The 18931-nt window shown below is 45.6% G+C and overlaps 1 protein-coding gene across 1 annotated transcript in view; it reads right to left on the bottom strand.

The window, feature by feature from the left end:
- Positions 1–17100: 17100 nt before the first annotated feature.
- LOC309548372 (uncharacterized protein) overlaps positions 17101–18931 on the bottom strand; it is a gene marked incomplete at both ends in the record, with an annotated part of 1605927 nt that continues 1604096 nt past the window's right edge. Inside the window, 1 exon segment of the mRNA XM_082248310.1 lies at positions 17101–18132. Coding sequence (XP_082104436.1) covers positions 17101–18132 — 1032 coding nt within the window.

The following is an 18931-nucleotide window of genomic DNA, read 5'->3' as shown; positions in this document are numbered from 1 at the left end:
AATGCTGTATTTTATTCCCAAAGTGGTCTCAAGATTCCATTCCAAGTCAAGAAATCATGTTGCCTACTTTTCTTCTGGAAGATGGATGAAAAGTTAGTCCTTTGGATGTAGGGGGATGCTGAAAACTTAAACTGATGCTACCTCAGACTTAAGGTCATCGGATTGCCTGTTTGTAATTCCCAGAGGTTCATGCAAGGGGCCAGAGCTTTGAGTACAATGATTGCTTCTTACCTTATGAAAGTGATCTCCCTGGTGTATAAGGATAGGGGGTTGGCTCTTCTAGAGGAAATAACAGCACACACCACATGAAGTGTTTCAACCTCCTAGGCAGCTGCCTGTAGAGTCTCGCCAGAGACAATTTGCAAGGTGGCGATGTGGTCACCCATACACACTTTTCTCATCACATAGATCAGTTTGGTAAAATTGTTATCACTTCAACCAGAGGCCACAATTAAACCTATTTTGTTTTCTTAATCATCCCTCCCTGCTTATCTAGCTAATTCCCAGTGGTAGGCTGACATGGAGCCATGGGGAAAACAGAAAATTAAATATTAAATCCTTTCCTAATGAGCTCTGTGTCACCACAAACTATCCAGGTGCAGAAATCTAGCTGCATAACACTAACCTGGGGGAGGGAGTCAAATTTATGAGTTAGGTCCTGACAGGTGGGGGTATGTGCTGGGTATACCCAGCGGTAGGCTGACATGGAGCTTGTCAGGGTGGTGGTATTGTATTAAATTGTGATAAGAATTGGATATTCAATTTTTCGTTTTTCAGCTATTATTAATTCCAAATATTTTTGCACAGGAGAGGCTTGATCCTTGTCAAAAATTGTATATTTTGAACAACTGTCACACATCTGTGGAGAAATTGGACCTTGGGTTTTGGCGATGCCCAAACACTGTAACCCAACACAATTCTTTCTCCAAAGCACAGAATGGACCCTTGTAAGAAAAACAATGACAGCCTTTCCACCAGTTCAACAATTGTGGAACATTTTTCGGTGCCATATTACATTTGCTGTTGCAAATAACAGAATTAATGATCCCTTTTTTAACCACTTGCCGACCGCTCACTGAGCTGCTACTGCGGCAAAGTGGCTCGTTATCGTCCAGCGATGTAGACCTACATTGCTGGACTCCTCCCCTGTGGGCGACGCGCGCGGCTCGCTCCCGCTGTATTCAGACACAGTGGGAGTCGGGCCAGGGGAGGAGATGCGGTGATCACCGCCGGTCTTCCCCGATCGTCAGGGATCGAGTGTGGAGATCCGCCCACTTGTGTAAACAAAGCGGGCGGATCTCCTATGTGACAGGCAGGGACAGATCACAGGATTCAGCATAGCTCAACCTGCGATCTGTGCATGTGTCACACAATCCCCTCCCCCCACACACGTCAGTAAGCATGAGGCATACATTTAACCCCTTGATCACCAATAAAGTTAACCCCTTCCCTGCCAGTGTCATTATTACAGTAACAGTGCATATATATAGCACTGATTACTGTAGTAATGTCACTGGTACCCCCAAAAGTGTCAAAAATGTCAGTCAAGGGTCTGATCTGTCCGCCACAATGTCGCAGTCCCGCAAAAAAAAACGCAGATCGCCGCCATTACTCGTTAAAAAAAAAAAAACAATAAAAATGACTTAAATCTTTCCCGTAGTTAGTAGCTGCGATAACTTTTGCGCAAACCAATCAAAATACGCTTATTGCGATTTTTTTACCAAAAATATGTAGCAGAAAACAAGTTGGCCTAAAATTTTAAAAGATTTCGATTTTTACATTTTTTGGGGGGGAATTTCATATAAAAAAAATGTGAAAAATATTGTTATTTTTTCAAAATTGTTGCTCTTTTTTTGTTTATAGCGCAAAAAGTAAAAATCGCACAGGGGATCAAATACCATCAAAAAAAGCTCTGTTTTTGGAGTAAAAATGACATACATTTAATTTGGGTACAGCGTCGCACAACCGCGCAATTGTCCGTTAAAGTAACGCAGTGCCGAATCGCAAAATATGGCCTGGTCAGGAATGGGGTAAAATCTTCGGTCTTAAAGCGGTTAAAAATGCGCTCATTGAGAATTTTTTTGTCAGACACATGTAGCTAAATACATGCTGGCCTAAATATATGACAGAAATTGAATATATTGGATATTTTTTAACTGTGAAAGTAGAAAATGTCAATTTTTTCGCAAAGTTTTCGCTATTTTTTATTAATATCACAAAAAATGAAAGGCAGTAACATATATACATAAGGTATGCACCATAAAAGAAATAGGCATTTCACTAATATAACCAGTATTACATCCATTACAGTTTCCCCCCTTGAAATGTCTATTTCAATCTGTCCCTATTACTACTAGAGCGCCTATTCACCTGGCCCATATTCCACCGGAACTTTTTTGGAGGCCGTATATAGAGAAGAGCAGTAACTAGCTCACTACCCCCCTCGATACAGCTTGGAGAGGGCAGTCAGGTGCTATCTATCCCTATAACCCTATTGAACTGTGAAATAATGAATAAGGGTGACTATAGAGGGATGAAGGGTTTGTCCTCTTCCATCATAAGGCGGTCTTCTTCTTCTATTAGTACTGTTACACCTACCTGGGCGAGCACCTTCTGCCACCCAATCATCCAGCTAAAATACTGAGATCAAGGGTCTGTAATACCTGAGTTCTTCTTCCACTTAAGAGACTCAAAACCACCTGATCCCTGGCTTCGAATTCATCGGGGACCCCCCTTGGGACCCCTATTCATGTACACATGAGGGTCAAAGCTTCCGGAGGGAGCTGTTTGCTTCCTTCTGTGGTTTGGTGCTATGTCAGTGTATTCATCAGGAGTATTATACTACAAAAATCAAAAAGTAAATGCAACTGCTTATGTGCTGGATGAATTGTACAAAAATGTAATGATACCATTTGTCCTAGTGGTGGCCGCCTGATGTGTACCTGGTTTGGTGATAATCACCTGCTGAGCCTTTTATCAGACTTTTAAAGAAAAGGATATATAGCACAATCATTGTGCTGCCGGCAGAATCTTGTCTTCTGTGGGTTCCCGGATCTGTTTCTGGGTCTGGAATGGAGGAAAATACTCGAACGGATATTAGTTATTGCTTTAGACAAACGTGTACCATAACTAGTTAACACATCAGATTGTAACTGCAACTGCTGTGGGAAGTAACAGCTGAGTCTGTCATAAGGAGACCGGCATGTTTCCCCTGGGGGATGTGTCTGACAGTGAACGGGGCAATGGGCAAACTGTCTGGTCAACTCATCCCTGTTTCCTGGGACATTTTTAACATCCTAGACTTTAGAGTCTCATTCATCCTTTCTACCTTCCCACTACTTCGAGGGTGGTATGGGGTGTGTAGAGCAAACTGAACTCCCAGTGCTGCCCAAATCTCTTTTGTAAGGGTTGCTGTGAAAGCTGGGCCCTGATCGCTCTCTATCACCTCTGGGACCCTAAGTCTACATAATCTCTCACTGAGTAATTTCTTGGCTGTGGCCTTGGCTGTCATGTTTGTAACATTGTAGGCTTTTGGCCAACCGGAGGACATGTCTACCATCACTAGGGTTTTTTGGCATCTGTATATGATCAATTTGTATCCTCCGGAATGGATACAGGGGTTTCGCCAAATGTTTCTGCGGTGTCTCTTCTGTCCTCACCGGATTGCATTTTTCACATACTGCACATGAGGCGCAGTAATTTCTGGTTAAGGTGGTTATTCCTGGTCCTGGGGCTCAGTAATATCTGCTGATCAGTGAATTCATTAAGTTCTTAGAGAGATGTGCAGATCCATGCTCCCATTGGATGACTGCTGAATACATATATTTTGGTAAACGGGTTTTTCCTTTCATCTGTGTGAGCCGCCCCTTGCATAGATGCTAGGTATAGCCTGTCAAATGGCATCTGCACTGCCAAAGGCATCTGCACTGGAAATTCACTCTCCTCTTCGGCCACTTCAGCCATTTTTCGTTGGTTTGTTGCTGCTTGCTTAGCCGCTATATCCACCAAGTGGTTCCCTCTGGCTTCTTGAGAATCCATGATGATGAAGGAGCCATGGGTGATTCAGAGTCAAACGAAGCTCTGACAGCAGATGTCTTGGCACAAAAGCTAGCTGCCGCTGTCAGGAACCCTCTAGCCACCAGTATGGCACTTGCCTTCTTCGTCTGCATATCTGGAGTATTTATAGGGGTCTTCTTCACCTTCTTCTTCTTGTCCTTCTCCTTCTTGTCCTTCTCCTTCTTGTCCTTCTCCTTCTTGTCCTTCTTGTCCCCCCTCGAAAAAACGGCAGAAGTGTGGCCGGGTTGAGAGTGACTCGCTGGAGGGACACATTGTCCGGGATGAATAGAGCACACTTTGGGAAACAGCATTGTCTTGCGAAGCCAGAACAAGCGGGTGTGCTAAAACGAGGTCTGAAGTTTTTGTCCAGCAGAGTATGGACAGCAAAAACTGTTTAACCAGGAAGGGCCACTCCTAGCCACGGGGTCCAAGCGGCAAGAATAGTACTCTTGTGGCATGTTCCTCTCTCTCTCGAGACAAATAGCTTGAAAGGCTTCTCATAGTTCCAAAGGTGGAGGGCGGGGACCACGGACAGAATGTCTTTCAGAAGTTCAAAGTTGGTGAGGGCTTTTGTTGATTGTAGGGATGCATCGGGAATGCAGGAACGGCAGTAGGAGATCAGTCCCAGCAAGGATGGAGGGATGGGATGGAGGGATCTCTGACCCATTGGCACTGGAATGGCCTTGATTGCGGCGACTTGTTCTTGGGTAAGATTTAGTGTGCCTTCTGAGATGCAGTGACCAAGAAAGACCTTTGCACCACTGGTTCTTGTGTTTTGTGGCTTTGCAGTCTTGCTCGGCCAAGTAGCAAAGGGGGCTCTCAGAGCGAGTTGATGATGCCTCTTCTTGGGTGTCCGCACAAAGCAAGAGATCATCCACATACTGAAGGAGCACAACCTCTGGGTGGAGTTTGATCCATGTGTTTCAAATGGATGTCATTGCCTTGGCAAATCGGGATGGGGAATTTTAGGCTCCTTGAGGCATTACATTTAGAAGTACAGGGTATCAGAGCTTCATTAGACAAAGGGTCTCGACCTATGCTGAAATAGCTACGAATTGAGCTGGCTTCAAAGGGTATTGTGGTTTACTGGGTAGGAGTGCCTCAGGTTTCAGTTGCACCTTGACAGGTGGTACTCTTAAATGACTGATGTCTTCGGGTCCTGTGGTATTGAACCTGGAGTTGTCCCTTCATGAAGTGTCATCACGATTGGCAGAGAACACAAAGCAGATGAGTCTTCTAAGGACAGAGGAGTATGTAGCTGCAGTCCTCGTTCAGGCGTGAAAATGATCAAGGCCTGTAGCCTGGACAGCACATCAGCTCCTAGAAGATTCAATGTGCATGTAGAAGACACTACAAATCTGGCAAGCAAGTAAGGGTATGTTCCCAGTTAGAGTGGCTCAGTAACGGGACACAGGAAACATCTACAGTGGAAAGGAAAGTACTAGACCATTTCTCTGGTTTGGGGCTTGACGGGCCGTCTGATCATTGCCCTCTGCTGCGAATTCCTCATGACACAGAAAGAACTTCACCTCTTCTCTGTGTGGGCCCCACTTCTGCAAGTGATCACACATCAGGTGATCAAAGGGCAGGTGTCATTCATTGCCGCTCCAAATTTCTGCCAGATCTCCGCATGTTGTCTCTGGGGTTATTGAGACTTCGGTTAATATTTGTTCATTGTTGCTTAGAAACACTGTTAATATTAGTACCATTTGAGCACACTGTCATAAGGGGTGACACGGATTTGCAAATTTCCAAGAGGGAGTTGGGGCGTGGTGGTTGTTGTTGTTGTCCATCACGGGGATCCTTGTCTTGTCTGGGACGTCTTGGGCCCTGCGTTCTCTTCTCTTCTAAAGTGTCCTTGTTTCCCACAGTTATAGCTGGTGATCCTTTCCTTGGTACTGGGTAGGGGTGGTGGTCGAGTGTAGATCCTGCTTTAGTTTTACATAGGCTGTTCAAGTCTTTCCTGGCAGTTGAATAAGTTTGTTGAATCCGCACTATCCTGTGGTAGAAGGCATTGGCTGTTTTTTTTTTTTTCTGTCAGGCAGACTTGTCATTAAGGTAGCTGCTTGTGACGGGGTAAAAGCGACATACATATATCGCCGGTGCCCCTTCTGGTAACCGGGCTGGTAACCGGGACTGGAGTTGGGGCAAGAGCAAATTAAGTCCTCAGAACTGTGAGTCTCGGATTAGGGGTTAAATCAGTGGGTGCCCTTGTCATCTGCGGTTAGTCGCCACAGTTGGATGCTTCTCCATAACTAATATATTGGACCTGTAATCCGGGGAGGATGGGAGTGTTGTAGGAACCATCCATCCTGGTTTAGAACAAGGAGAACTGAATACAGGCAGAGGAGGGTATAGGCCTTTGTTAGGCCTTCGTGGTGTACCAAGATGGCCATCAACAGGAAGTGTACTAGGTTGGGCTTTGCACATGAGGAAGTCAGATGCTGTCCCTATGAGAAAAACAATGACTTGTAGGGAAGGGCTGTAATGGGGGTATAACTTTTCACTTTTCTTCTCTGACTTGTTCCTCTCCCCCCTCTGGGCTCAAATCCAAGGTCCCTCACTCTTTCCTGTTCTTCTGCCGCTGTCCCGGCTAACGGCCAGAAGGGGTAGTACTGGCAACTAATGGGTTGATAACCCTCTCTTTCTGCTCTCTGCTCAATCTGCTCAAGGGGTAACCCAAACCCTCATTTCACTGGGTAGTGTACATTCAATCTCACAACACGCAGTTCAGGAGTGCTGGGGAGCAGCTGCTTGTGGCCCAACTGAGCCTTCACATAGCCACCTTCCTTGACTTTCACTAATCCCCAACCTCTTTGGTGATAGCAAACAAAAGACCACATACACAATCAGAACAAGATATCACAGCTGAGCTATCCAGGCAATCAATTTGTGAACGATTTTGTAACTCCTCCTGATTGATACTGATTTCCCTCTTTTGGCAAAGTGCCAAATTTTCAAAACTCTGACCAGAGGTTCCTCTTCTTCAATGGAGGGTGCCCTTAAAATATAATTTAAATGCTACAATCAGATGAAAAGTTAATCTACTTTAAAACTTTTGGCTCAGTGCCAATAGGGTTCAATGGTCACATTACTTGCTGTAACCCTTAATGTCCAAAAATTCGTTCTAGAACTGTCATAGGAACAAAGATATTTACACTTGAAAAAGATATTTACACTTGAACCCCCCCCCCCCCCCTTGAAAAGTAGCCAATTCTCAAAACTTTTGCACCGAGTCTCCCTTGCGCATGGGGAACTACGGGCAAATGTTTTTGATGATGAAACAGTGTTCTTATCCACTATTACTACGCTCAATATCAATAAATGGCAAAACAATTGAACTTTACAGAAATAATTGTATATGTGTGTTATTTCCACTACATAGTTACATATATAGTAGGTGAGGTTGAATAAAGACAATAGTCCATCCAGTTCCCCCTGTGTAGGTGTGTGTGGCTGTAATCATCTCTCATACCCCTGAATGTTCTGATCCTTGAGATGTACGTCTAAGAGTCTTTTGAAAGCCACCATACTTCCCGCAGAAACCACCTCTTGTGGTAGAGAATTCCACAATCTTGTAGCCCTAACAGTAAAGAACCCCCCACATTGCCTGAGGTTAAAACGCTTCTCCTCTAATCGCATTGTATGCCCCCGAGTCCTCATGCAATCCCTGCGACTGAACAGCTTTTTTTCTAAGCTGAGATCCCCATTGGGATATTTATAAATTGATATCATGTCCCCTCTCAGGCGTCTTTTCTCCAGGGAGAATAAATCAAGCGATTGCAGACGCTCTTCATAATCAAGGTCCTCCAATCCCCTAATTAGTTTAGTTGCCCTTCTCTGGACTCTCTCCAGCTCCAACACATCTCTTCTGAGGACTGGTGACCAGAACTGCACAGAATACTCCAGATGTGGTCGGACCAGAGTTTTATAAAGTGGAAGGATTATAGTTTTATCTCTGGAATACATCCCTTTCTTTATGCATGCTAATATTCTACTAGCCTTGGCAGCTGCCGCTTGACATTGCATGCTGTTGCCTAGTCTATCATCCACCAAGACGTGTGACCAGGGGCGTTGCTAGGTGGGAAAAAGACCAGGGGCTTCAGCCCGAAGATAAATTTGATAACCCCATTTTAAAGTAAGCCCCGCCCAAGCTCCTCCCAGGGGGTCAGACATGGGGTTCAGTCATGGGGTTGTATGAAGAGGAATACAGGGGGTCAGACATGGGGTGGTATGGAGAGGAGTACAGGGGGTCAGACATGGGGTTGTATGGAGAGGAGTACAGGGGGTCAGACATGGGGTGGTATGGAGAGGAGTACTGCCGGCATCAGATGGAACATAAATTAATGCAGCCTAAACTCAATCCTATTAAACTCCTTTGGCGTAAATGTAAACAGCTAGGTCTTCTTGTCCAACATCAGTACCTGACCTCAAAAATGCACAAGTTCTCACAAGCTCAATACAAAATCTTGTGGAAAGCCTTCCCAGAAAAGTGGAAGCTGTTTACAGATGCAAAGGTGAGACCAACTCAATATACCACCCCATGACTGACCCCCTGTACTCCGCTCCTCTCCATACCACCCTATATCTGCCCCCCTGTACTCCTCTCCATATCACCCCATGTCTGACCCCCTGTACTTCTCTGCTCTCCATACCACCCCATGACTGACCTCCTGTACTCCTCTCCATACCACCCCATGTCTGACCCCCTGTACTCCTCTTCATGCCCCCCCCCTTGTCTGACCCCCTGTACTCCTCTCCTCTCCATACCACCCCATGACTGACCCCCTGTACTCCTCTCCATACCACCCCATGTCTGACCCCCTGTACTCCTCTCCATACCAACCCATGTCTGACCCCCTGTACTCCTCTCCATACCACCCCATGTCTGACCCCCTGTACTTCTCTGCTCTCCATACCACCCCATGACTGACCTCCTGTACTCCTCTCCATACCACCCCATGTCTGACCCCCTGTACTCCTCTTCATGCCCCCCCCCTTGTCTGACCCCCTGTACTCCTCTCCTCTCCATACCACCCCATGACTGACCCCCTGTACTCCTCTCCTCTCCATACCACCCCATGTCTGACCCCCTGTACTCCTCTCCATACCAACCCATGTCTGACCCCCTGTTCTCCTCTCCTCTCCATACCACCCCATGACTGACCCCCTGTACTCCTCTCCATACCACCCCATGTCTGACCCCCTGTACTCCTCTTCATACCACCCCATGTCTGACCCCCTGTACTCCTCTCCATACCACCCCATGACTGACCCCCTGTACTCCTCTCCTCTCCATACCACCCCATGTCTGACCCCCTGTACTCCTCTCCATACCAACTCATGTCTGACCCCCTGTACTCCTCTCCATACCACCCCATGTCTGACCCCCTGTACTCCTCTCCTCTCCATACCACCCCATGACTGACCCCCTGTACTCCTCTCCATACCACCCCATGTCTGACCCCCTGTACTCCTCTCCATACCACCCCATGTCTGACCATTGTCCCATCATTTTTTTTCCCTCCTCTTACATGTTATACGTGGGAACACTCACCTGCCCAACCCAACAGATCCAGCAAGCATTGTCCTGCTGTGATTTGCAGCACCTCTTCCACAGGCCTGTGAATGGAAAGCGAAGCATCCCGGTATATGTGGTGAACACATTTCAAAGTCTTAGAGACGTCATGGTACAGGAGATGGTCAGAGACTGCAGACATGGTACAGGAGATGGTCAGAGACTGCAGACATAGTACAGGAGATGGTCAGAGACTGAGGACATGGTACAGGAGATGGTCAGAGACTGAGGACATGTTACAGGAGATGGTCAGAGACTGAGGACATGTTACAGAAGATGGTCAGAGACTGAGGACATGTTACAGAAGATGGTCAGAGACTGAGGACATGTTACAGAAGATGGTCAGAGACTGCAGACATGGTACAGGAGATGGTCAGAGACTGAGGACATGTTACAGGAGATGGTCAGAGACTGAGGACATGTTACAGAAGATGGTCAGAGACTGAGGACATGGTACAGGAGATGGTCAGAGACTGAGGACATGTTACAGGAGATGGTCAGAGACTGAGGACATGGTACAGGAGATGGTCAGAGACTGAGGACATGTTACAGGAGATGGTCAGAGACTGAGGACATGTTACAGAAGATGGTCAGAGACTGAGGACATGTTACAGAAGATGGTCAGAGACTGAGGACATGTTACAGAAGATGGTCAGAGACTGCAGACATGGTACAGGAGATGGTCAGAGACTGAGGACATGTTACAGGAGATGGTCAGAGACTGAGGACATGTTACAGAAGATGGTCAGAGACTGAGGACATGTTACAGAAGATGGTCAGAGACTGCAGACATGGTACAGGAGATGGTCAGAGACTGCAGACATGGTACAGGAGATGGTCAGAGACTGAGGACATGTTACAGAAGATGGTCAGAGACTGAGGACATGATACAGAAGATGGTCAGAGACTGAGGACATGTTACAGGAGATGGTCAGAGACTGAGGACATGTTACAGGAGATGGTCAGAGACTGAGGACATGTTACAGGAGATGGTCAGAGACTGCAGACATGGTATAGGAGATGGTCAGAGACTGAGGACATGTTACAGGAGATGGTCAGAGACTGAGGACATGTTACAGAAGATGGTCAGAGACTGCAGACATGGTTCAGGAGACGGTCAGAGACTGCAGACATGGTTCAGGAGATGGTCAGAGACTGCAGACATGATACAGGAGATGCTCAGAGACTGAGGACATGATAGAAGATAGAAGAGCACTAGGGGGGCCGGAGAGCACTGGCGAAGCAGAGAGCACTGGAGGAGCTGAAGGGCACGGTGGGGTGGGGGTGGGGGACTGGAGAGTATTAAGAGGGGGTTTGGAAAGCATTGCAGGGGGGTTGTAAGGCGCAGGGGGTGGAGAGCACGGGGGGGACAGGGAGCATAGGGGGGAGGGAGATGAAAAGCACCGGGGGAGGGCTAAAGAACAGGGGGCAGTCCAGTGCACTGGGTGGGGGGGTTAAGAGCACTGAGGCGGGGATAAGAGCACTGAGGCGGGGATAAGAGCACTGAGGCGGGGATAAGAGCACTGAGGGTGGGGGGGGGGAATAAGAGCACCGAGGGGGGGGGGAATAAGAGCACCGAGGGGGGATTAGAACACTGGAGGGGGGGGGAGGGTTAAGAGCACTGGTGAGCCAGCAAAAGAAGTTGTATAGGAGGGGGATGGGGCAGCTGCATATAGAGGAATTGATCTTCCCCTATTCTTCCTGCAGAAGGGAGAGGAGGAGAATCAGTTATTCAGCAGCTGCAGAAAGAATAGGGAAAGATGAATTCCTCTATATGCAGCTTCCCCATCCCCCTCCTATCCAGCACACACACTTGGGCAATGGGCACTCACCTTCTTCCCGCCGAGGCCCCGCCCCCTTCACACCGCGGCTCCGCCCCCGCTAGTCCCCGGACTGAAGGAGCTGCCACTGCCTGCCCTTTACACAGTGCCCTTTACGCCACTGCATCCAGTGATTGGTGGGCGATCTGGGGCAGCCGCAAGGAAGGAGAGTGATTGCCGCTGTCAAGTAGCATTGATTTCGGGTGTGGGCGGGACCGGTATGCGGGGCTCCACCCCATTGTTCCGTGCATAGAGAAACAGAAGCTGTCTGGGGAGGAAGGTGGGCGTGGCATACCGGCCCCGCCCACACCCGACATCAATGCTGAAACTTGACAGCTGCATTCACTCTCCTTGAGGCTGCCCCGGATTGCCCACCAATCATTGGATGTGCTTTATAAATCTTACACTGCTGAGGTATGTAGCCCGAGTTCTCGGCCAAACCCAGGCTTTGGGACTCGGGGCTAATCATTTTAAAAAAGCAACAGGAGACCCGGGGCTTTTGGGGAGCACACTCGGGGCTATAGCCCAGGTCAGCCCCCCCCTGCCGACGCCACTGCGTGTGACACTATGCGTCACACTACACAGGAAAAAGAGGAAGTTAAAAGTACGTAGAGTGGAGGGGTTGATCGCTGCTGCTGGGGGGATTCGAAACTCTTGTATGCAGAAAAGAGGAAGCTACTACTAATCTGTCTAGCTTAAATTCAATATATCATTTGCACGCAGCAAAAATGTTTAACAGAACACATGACATTACTGACTGATTATAGGGGGGGCTCAAACTGTCAGACTAAACTAAACTTCACAGGATACCCACGCTGAGCGTGTTCCTTGGCGTTTCCCCTCTCCTCTTTTCCCCCGTGACGAGCGTGCTTTACCGCACAAATAATCCACTTGAGTGCAAGATAAAGTGCAAGTGCTCGGTGCTGGATCCTCCAATGGTCCAAGAAATCCAATCATAAGAAGTGACTTCAGGAAAGGATAAGGTGTAAACTCACCAGATATGGTGGGTCTCAATTGCCTTACGACAGAGAGACGTCATACGCTCTGACGAAACGCGCGTCAGGTAGAACGCACGCCGTCAGCCCGGAAATCACGTGGAACGCAATCCGGTAGCTACCGCTCTCCACGCTAAAGACATCACAATAGCGGGCACGGAGATAGCGTGTTTTTATCTTTGTTTGATCATTAACTCCAATAAAAACCTTTTAAACGGTACTGCACCATTTGGAGCCTTATGTTTTTTCCCTAATCGGACTTGGAGGACCTTATCTGCTCAGGAAGGGGATTTCGGTCTAAGGGGAACACAGCCCAGCAGTCACCATTCCTTTGACCTGGAGGGTCATAAAGCGCTATTGGTCTCTCTGTCGTAAGGCAATTGAGACCCACCATATCTGGTGAGTTTACACCTTATCCTTTCCTGAAGTCACTTCTTATGATTGGATTTCTTGGACCATTGGAGGATCCAGCACTGAGCACTTGCACTTTATCTTGCACTCAAGTGGATTATTTGTCACTAAGTCACTTATGAACTTTTTTGGACTTCACTTGGCACAATTATACACTTTTATGACACTATTGTTATTTATTTATATATTTCTCACTGCGTGTTTATTTTAGATTTTATGTAATTTATGATATTAGCTCTTTTTAACTGTATTTTATATTCTTATATGATCCTACCAGCAAGCGCTACATAATCCCATTCACTTTGTTTTTTTTTTACTAAATTATATTAGTGCCCAAATTATTATTTTTATAATCACCCCCCTATTTCTTACACCCCCCCCCCCTTGGTATTTTACATTCATGTAGATGTCCACTGTGATGAGCCAATTAGTACTCTACCCATCCACGTCTGAGATTACCGGCAAAACAAGACCTGCCGGTGGGACTTGAGGTCAAGCTTGGGAAAACAATGACAGAATGACTTCATCCATCAGGTCAGAGAAGGTCCAAACCTCAGGAGAGATGTCCAGCCTTGGAGAGAAGATCCCTCATCAGACTCACAGTATAAATATCACTCTACGTCCCCGACATCTATCACTCTACGTCTCCGACATCGGAATAAAGCCTGGAATCAGAAAAGGGGCTGAACCTTCTCTGACTGCACATCACTCTTGGTATTTCTTATTATGATTCCTAAATTATTTTAAATTAGCTCTAACCTATACCACAGAACACTGAGCTAGTCACATCAGTCTCTGTACCAGAGGAGCTCACACTCTAATGTCCCCTCACCCACAGTCACATCAGTCTCTGTACCAGAGGAGCTTACACTCTAATATCCCCTCCTCCACAGTCACATCAGTCTCTGTACCAGAGGAGCTTACACTCTAATGTCCCCTCCCCCACAGTCACATCAGTCTCTGTACCAGAGGAGCTTACACTCTAACGTCCCCTCCCCCACAGTCACATCAGTCTCTGTCCCAGAGGAGCTTACACTCTAATGTCCCCTCCCCCACAGTCACATCAGTCTCTGTACCAGAGAAGCTTACACTCTAATGTCCCCTCACCCACAGTCACATCAATCTCTGTACCATAGGAGCTTACACTCTAATGACCCCTCACCCAGTCACACACTGTTATTATACATTTATATATACAAACCCGATTCCAAAAAAGTTGGGATGCTGTACAAATTGTGAATAAAAACAGAATGCAATGATGTGGAAGTTTCAAATTTCAATATTTTATTCAGAATACAACATAGATGACATATCAAATGTTTAAACTGAGAAAATTTATAATTTTAATGGAAAAATAAGCTGATTTTAAATTTCACAGCATCAACACAACAAAAGTTGGGACAAGGCCATGTTTAGCACTGTGTGGCCTCCCCTCTTCTTTTTATAACAGTCTACAAACGTCTGGGGACTGAGGAGAAGTTCCTGAAGTTTAGGAATAGGAATGTTGTCCCATTCTTGTCTAATACAGGTTTCTAGTTGCTCAGCTGTCTTAGGTCTTCTTTGTCACATCTTCCTCTTTATGATGCGCCAAATGTTTTCTATGGGTGAAAGATCTGGACTGCAGGCTGGCCATTTCAGCACCCGGATCCTTCTTCTACGCAGCCATGATGATGTAATTGATGCAGTATGTGGTCTGGCATTGTCATGTTGGAAAATGCAAGGTCTTCCCTGAAAGAGACGACGTCTGGATGGAAGGATATGTTGTTCTAGAACTTGGATATACTTTTCAGCATTGATGGTGCCTTTCCAGATGTGTAAGCTGCCCATGCCACATGCACTCATGCCACCCCATACCATCAGAGATGCCGGCTTCTGAACTGAGCGCTGAGAACAACTTGGGCTGTCCTTGTCCTCTTTAGTCCGGATGACATGGTGTCCCAGTTTTCCAAAAAGAACTTCAAATTTTGATTGGTCTGACCACAGAACAGTTTTCCACTTTGCCACAGACCATTATAAATGAGCCTTGGCCCAGAGAAAACGCCTGCGCTTCTGGATCATGTTTAGATATGGCTTCTTTTTTTGGCCTATAGAGTTCTAGCCGGCAACGGTGAATGGCACGGTGGATTGTGTTCACCGACAATGTTTTCTGGAAGTATTCCTGAGCTCATGTTGTGATTTCCATTACAGTAGCATTCCCGTATGTGATGCAGTGCCGTCTAAGGGCCCAAAGATCACCGCCATCCAGTATGGTTTCCCGTTTTTGACCCTTACACACAGAGATTGTTCCAGATTCTCTGAATCTTTGGATGATATTATGCACTGTAGATGATGAGAACTTCAAACTCTTTGCAATTTTTCTCTGAGAAACTCCTTTCTGATATTGCTCCACTATTTTTCGCCACTGCATTGGGGGAATTGGTGATCCTCTGACCATCCTGACTTCTGAGAGACACTGCCAGTCTGAGAGGCTCTTTTTATACCCAATCATGTTGCCAATTGACCTAATAAGTTACAAATGGGTCCTCCAGCTGTTCCTTATATGTACATTTAACTTTTCCGGCCTCTTATTGCTACCTGTCTCAACTTTTTTTAAATGTGTAGCTCTCATGAAATCCTGTTGGAACAGGAAGAGGCAAACCCTAAACTGTTCCCGCAAAGTTAGGAGCATGAAATTGTCCAAAATGTCTTGGTATGCTGACACCTTAAGGAGTTCCTATCACTGGAACTAAGGGGCCAAGCCCAACCCCTGAAAGGCAAACCCCAAACCATAATCCCCCCTCCACCAAATGATTTGGACTACAAAGCAAGGTCCATAAAGATATAGATGAGCGAGTTTGGGGTGGTGTAACTCGACTGGACTGCAGGCATCCAAATACTTTTGACAATATAGTGTATATACACAGTACATCAATCACAATCCCATGAAAAAGTCACCATTGTGCCAATTTGTGTCCATGTCATCACAACTTAAATGTTACACTAACACTTTACACAAATGTTGTATGCATTGCATTGTAGCAATGGGGACTAAATCTTTCCTAATGTAATTTTTGCCCATAGTTACACTTTAAGGTCAACATTGTAATGTTTCCAGGGATCATCGTAAACATAGTTTACCCAAAAAAGGATAACAATAAAGAGAACCCCAATCAGAGGAATTCCAGTCCCCCAGCACGGGTAGGAATATGACCACACATCTCAACAGTTTGCAAGTTCAATCTCTTGCAGTTGTGCTGTGTAATTAGTCTATAGATCAGTGATGGCGAACCTTGGTACCCCAGATTTTTTGGAACTACATTTCCCATGACGCTCTTGCACTATGCAGTGTAGTTGAGCATCATGCGAAATGTAGTTCCAAAACATCTGGGGGTTCAAAGGTTCGCATTCACTGGTCTATAGAGATGAGCAATAGCTGGAAATAGGATAATAAGGATATCTAATCTTCACCTGATGGAATCCCTTGGACTTGTGGTAGAATTGAGAATATGAGGGGAATATGGTAATTAAAAAATGATAGAAACGAGTACGTCAGGCAGTGGGCTTGTACAAGGATAATAAAATAGAGACATAATAATATGACAGTAAATATTATACATTGGTAAAATGTAGCCCATTGCCTAAAGGGGGTAATAAACAAGGGGAACAGTAAAAAAGGGGGAACATGGGACTTTAAATGAAGTGTGTGAACAAGCTTGTGGTAGAATTGGATGAAACGCAAGTGGTCAACTTAAGTGGTACGTTCGAACACATGCCACAACTTGGTGTTGGAAGTCCTAATGCAGTTTAAGAAGTTGCTTGCTCACTTAGCAGAGACTTATCCCTACCTGGTGTCCCATCCACAAACCTGTCTGCAAAGCTGTCATCCATGAGACGAGATGGAACATGGAAAGGTGGTGTGGATCATGGGAGGGGAGGTGGAACATATAATGGAAGGGGTGGGCTTAGCTGGACCCCTTAAGATTTACTGATATAGCAATAGTCAGTGAAACCTGGAATGGACTCTTCCACTGAGACTTCAGAAGCTTGTCAAGATCTTGACTGTTATCCAGCCTCTTGAAATGTGGCAGTGTTGTTTAGGTATCCACTCAGGATTGGGAAATTAAGTAACCACTTGGGAACACAGCTCAGTTAGCAAAATAGGCAAATGCATTACATGTTCAATCAAAGCTTCATAAAAAAGGATAAGGATGAAAGTCATAAGAAAACATTGTTCAGTTATTGACGATTCTCCAAAAAATTGTCAGATTGTCTCCAGTGTGGATACTTTGCTTAGTAATGTGCTCTCGTTGGGTGGTAAAGGCTTTGTCTTATTCTGACCACTGATAGGCCTATTTTTAATGTGAACCCACTGGTGTGAGCCAAGATCTGTCTTGTTTTTAAAAGCTTTATCACATTCAGAACACGGATATGGTCTCTCTCCGGTGTGAATCATCTGGTGCCTGATAAGGTGATTACTGTTTGTAAAAGCTTTGTGGCATTCAGGACACGGATATGGCCTTTCTCCGGTGTGAATCATCTGGTGTCTGATAAGGTGTTGCCTCGTTATAAAGGCTTTGTTACATTCAGAACACGGATATGGCTTCTTTCCAGTGTGACTCATCTGGTGTGTGATAAGGTGCGACTTATGTGTAAAGTCTTTATTACACACAAAACACCGAAACAGCTTCTCTCCAGTGTGGACCCTCTCGTGTCTGATAAGGTATTGCCTTCTTGTAAAAGCTTTGTCACATTGAGAACATTGATATAGCTTAATTCCTGTGTGAATGATTATGTGTACATTAAGACTACTCTTCTGTGTAAAAGCTCTATCACATTCCGAACATTGATACGGCTTCTCTCCAGTGTGAACCCTCTGGTGTTTGCTAAGCTCTGACTTTGATGTGAAAGCATTGTCACATTCAGAACACTGATAGGGTTTCTCCCCAGTGTGAATCCTCTGGTGTGTGATAAGATTTGCCTTCACTCTAAAATCTTTGCCACAATCTGTACAACGATACAGCTTCGCTCCAGTGTGAATGCTCAGGTGTAAGTTAAGGTTACTCTTCTGTGTAAAAGTCTTGTCACATTCAGGACACTGATATGGCTTCTCTCCAGTGTGAACCCTCTTGTGTATGAAGAGATTTTCCTTCTTTGTAAAAGATTTGTCACATTCAGGACACTGATATGGCTTCTCTCCAGTGTGAACCCTCTTGTGTAGGAAGAGATTTTGATTCTTTGTAAAAGATTTGTCACATTCAGAACACTGATATGGCTTCTCTCCAGTGTGAACCCTCTGGTGTATGAAGAAATTTTCCTTCTTTGTAAAAGATTTGTCACATTCAGAACACTTAAATGGCTTCTCCTCCATTGTGAACCCGATGTGTCATAAACTTTCCCTTCACAGTAAAACCTTTATCACAATCGCAAAACAAAAGATCTCCTGAAATGACTTCTCTTCAGTAGGAATGGGTTGGCCTTCACTATAAAGTCGTAGTCAACTTCCAGAACTTTGAAATTACTTCTCGGCTGTTGTCCTCGGAGGATGGATCAATGTTAAAGGGCATCCAAAACATTTACAACACCGATGTGACTTGTGTCCTTTGTGAATCCTCCAGTGAACTGCAATAAAGTATTTCAGTCACTTTAGACACCTATGTGGCTGGTTTTCCATGTGACTTCATAGTATTTATGAAGACCAACATGACCGAAAACTTGGTTCATAAATCCACCTGTAACAAAAAAAAAAAAAGAATTGTATGGGGCTGTAAAACATTGATTTCTATTTTTAACATTCATTATTAGATACACAATACTACCAAAAGTATTGGGACATCTGCCTTTACACACACATGAACTTTAATGGCATCCCAGTCTTAGTCTGTAGGGTTATTGAGTTGGCCCTTTGCAGCTATAACAGCTTCAACTCTTCTGGGAAGGCTCTCCACAAGGTTTAGGAGTGTGTCTATGGGAATGTTTCACCATTCTTCCAGAAGCGTATAACCTTTAGAAGCGTAACAATTCCTAACTTCTGCCAACTTACACCCCGAAGATGTCACCTCACCGGCCCGAAAGGCAGCCGTGTCCCGCAAAAA

Source organism: Pelophylax lessonae (genome assembly GCF_965119305.1).
Source record: "Pelophylax lessonae genome assembly, chromosome: 2".
Taxonomy (NCBI): Eukaryota; Metazoa; Chordata; class Amphibia; order Anura; family Ranidae; genus Pelophylax; species Pelophylax lessonae.
Note: the sequence above shows the minus strand (reverse complement) of the source record. Positions and strands in the feature narration are given on the sequence as shown.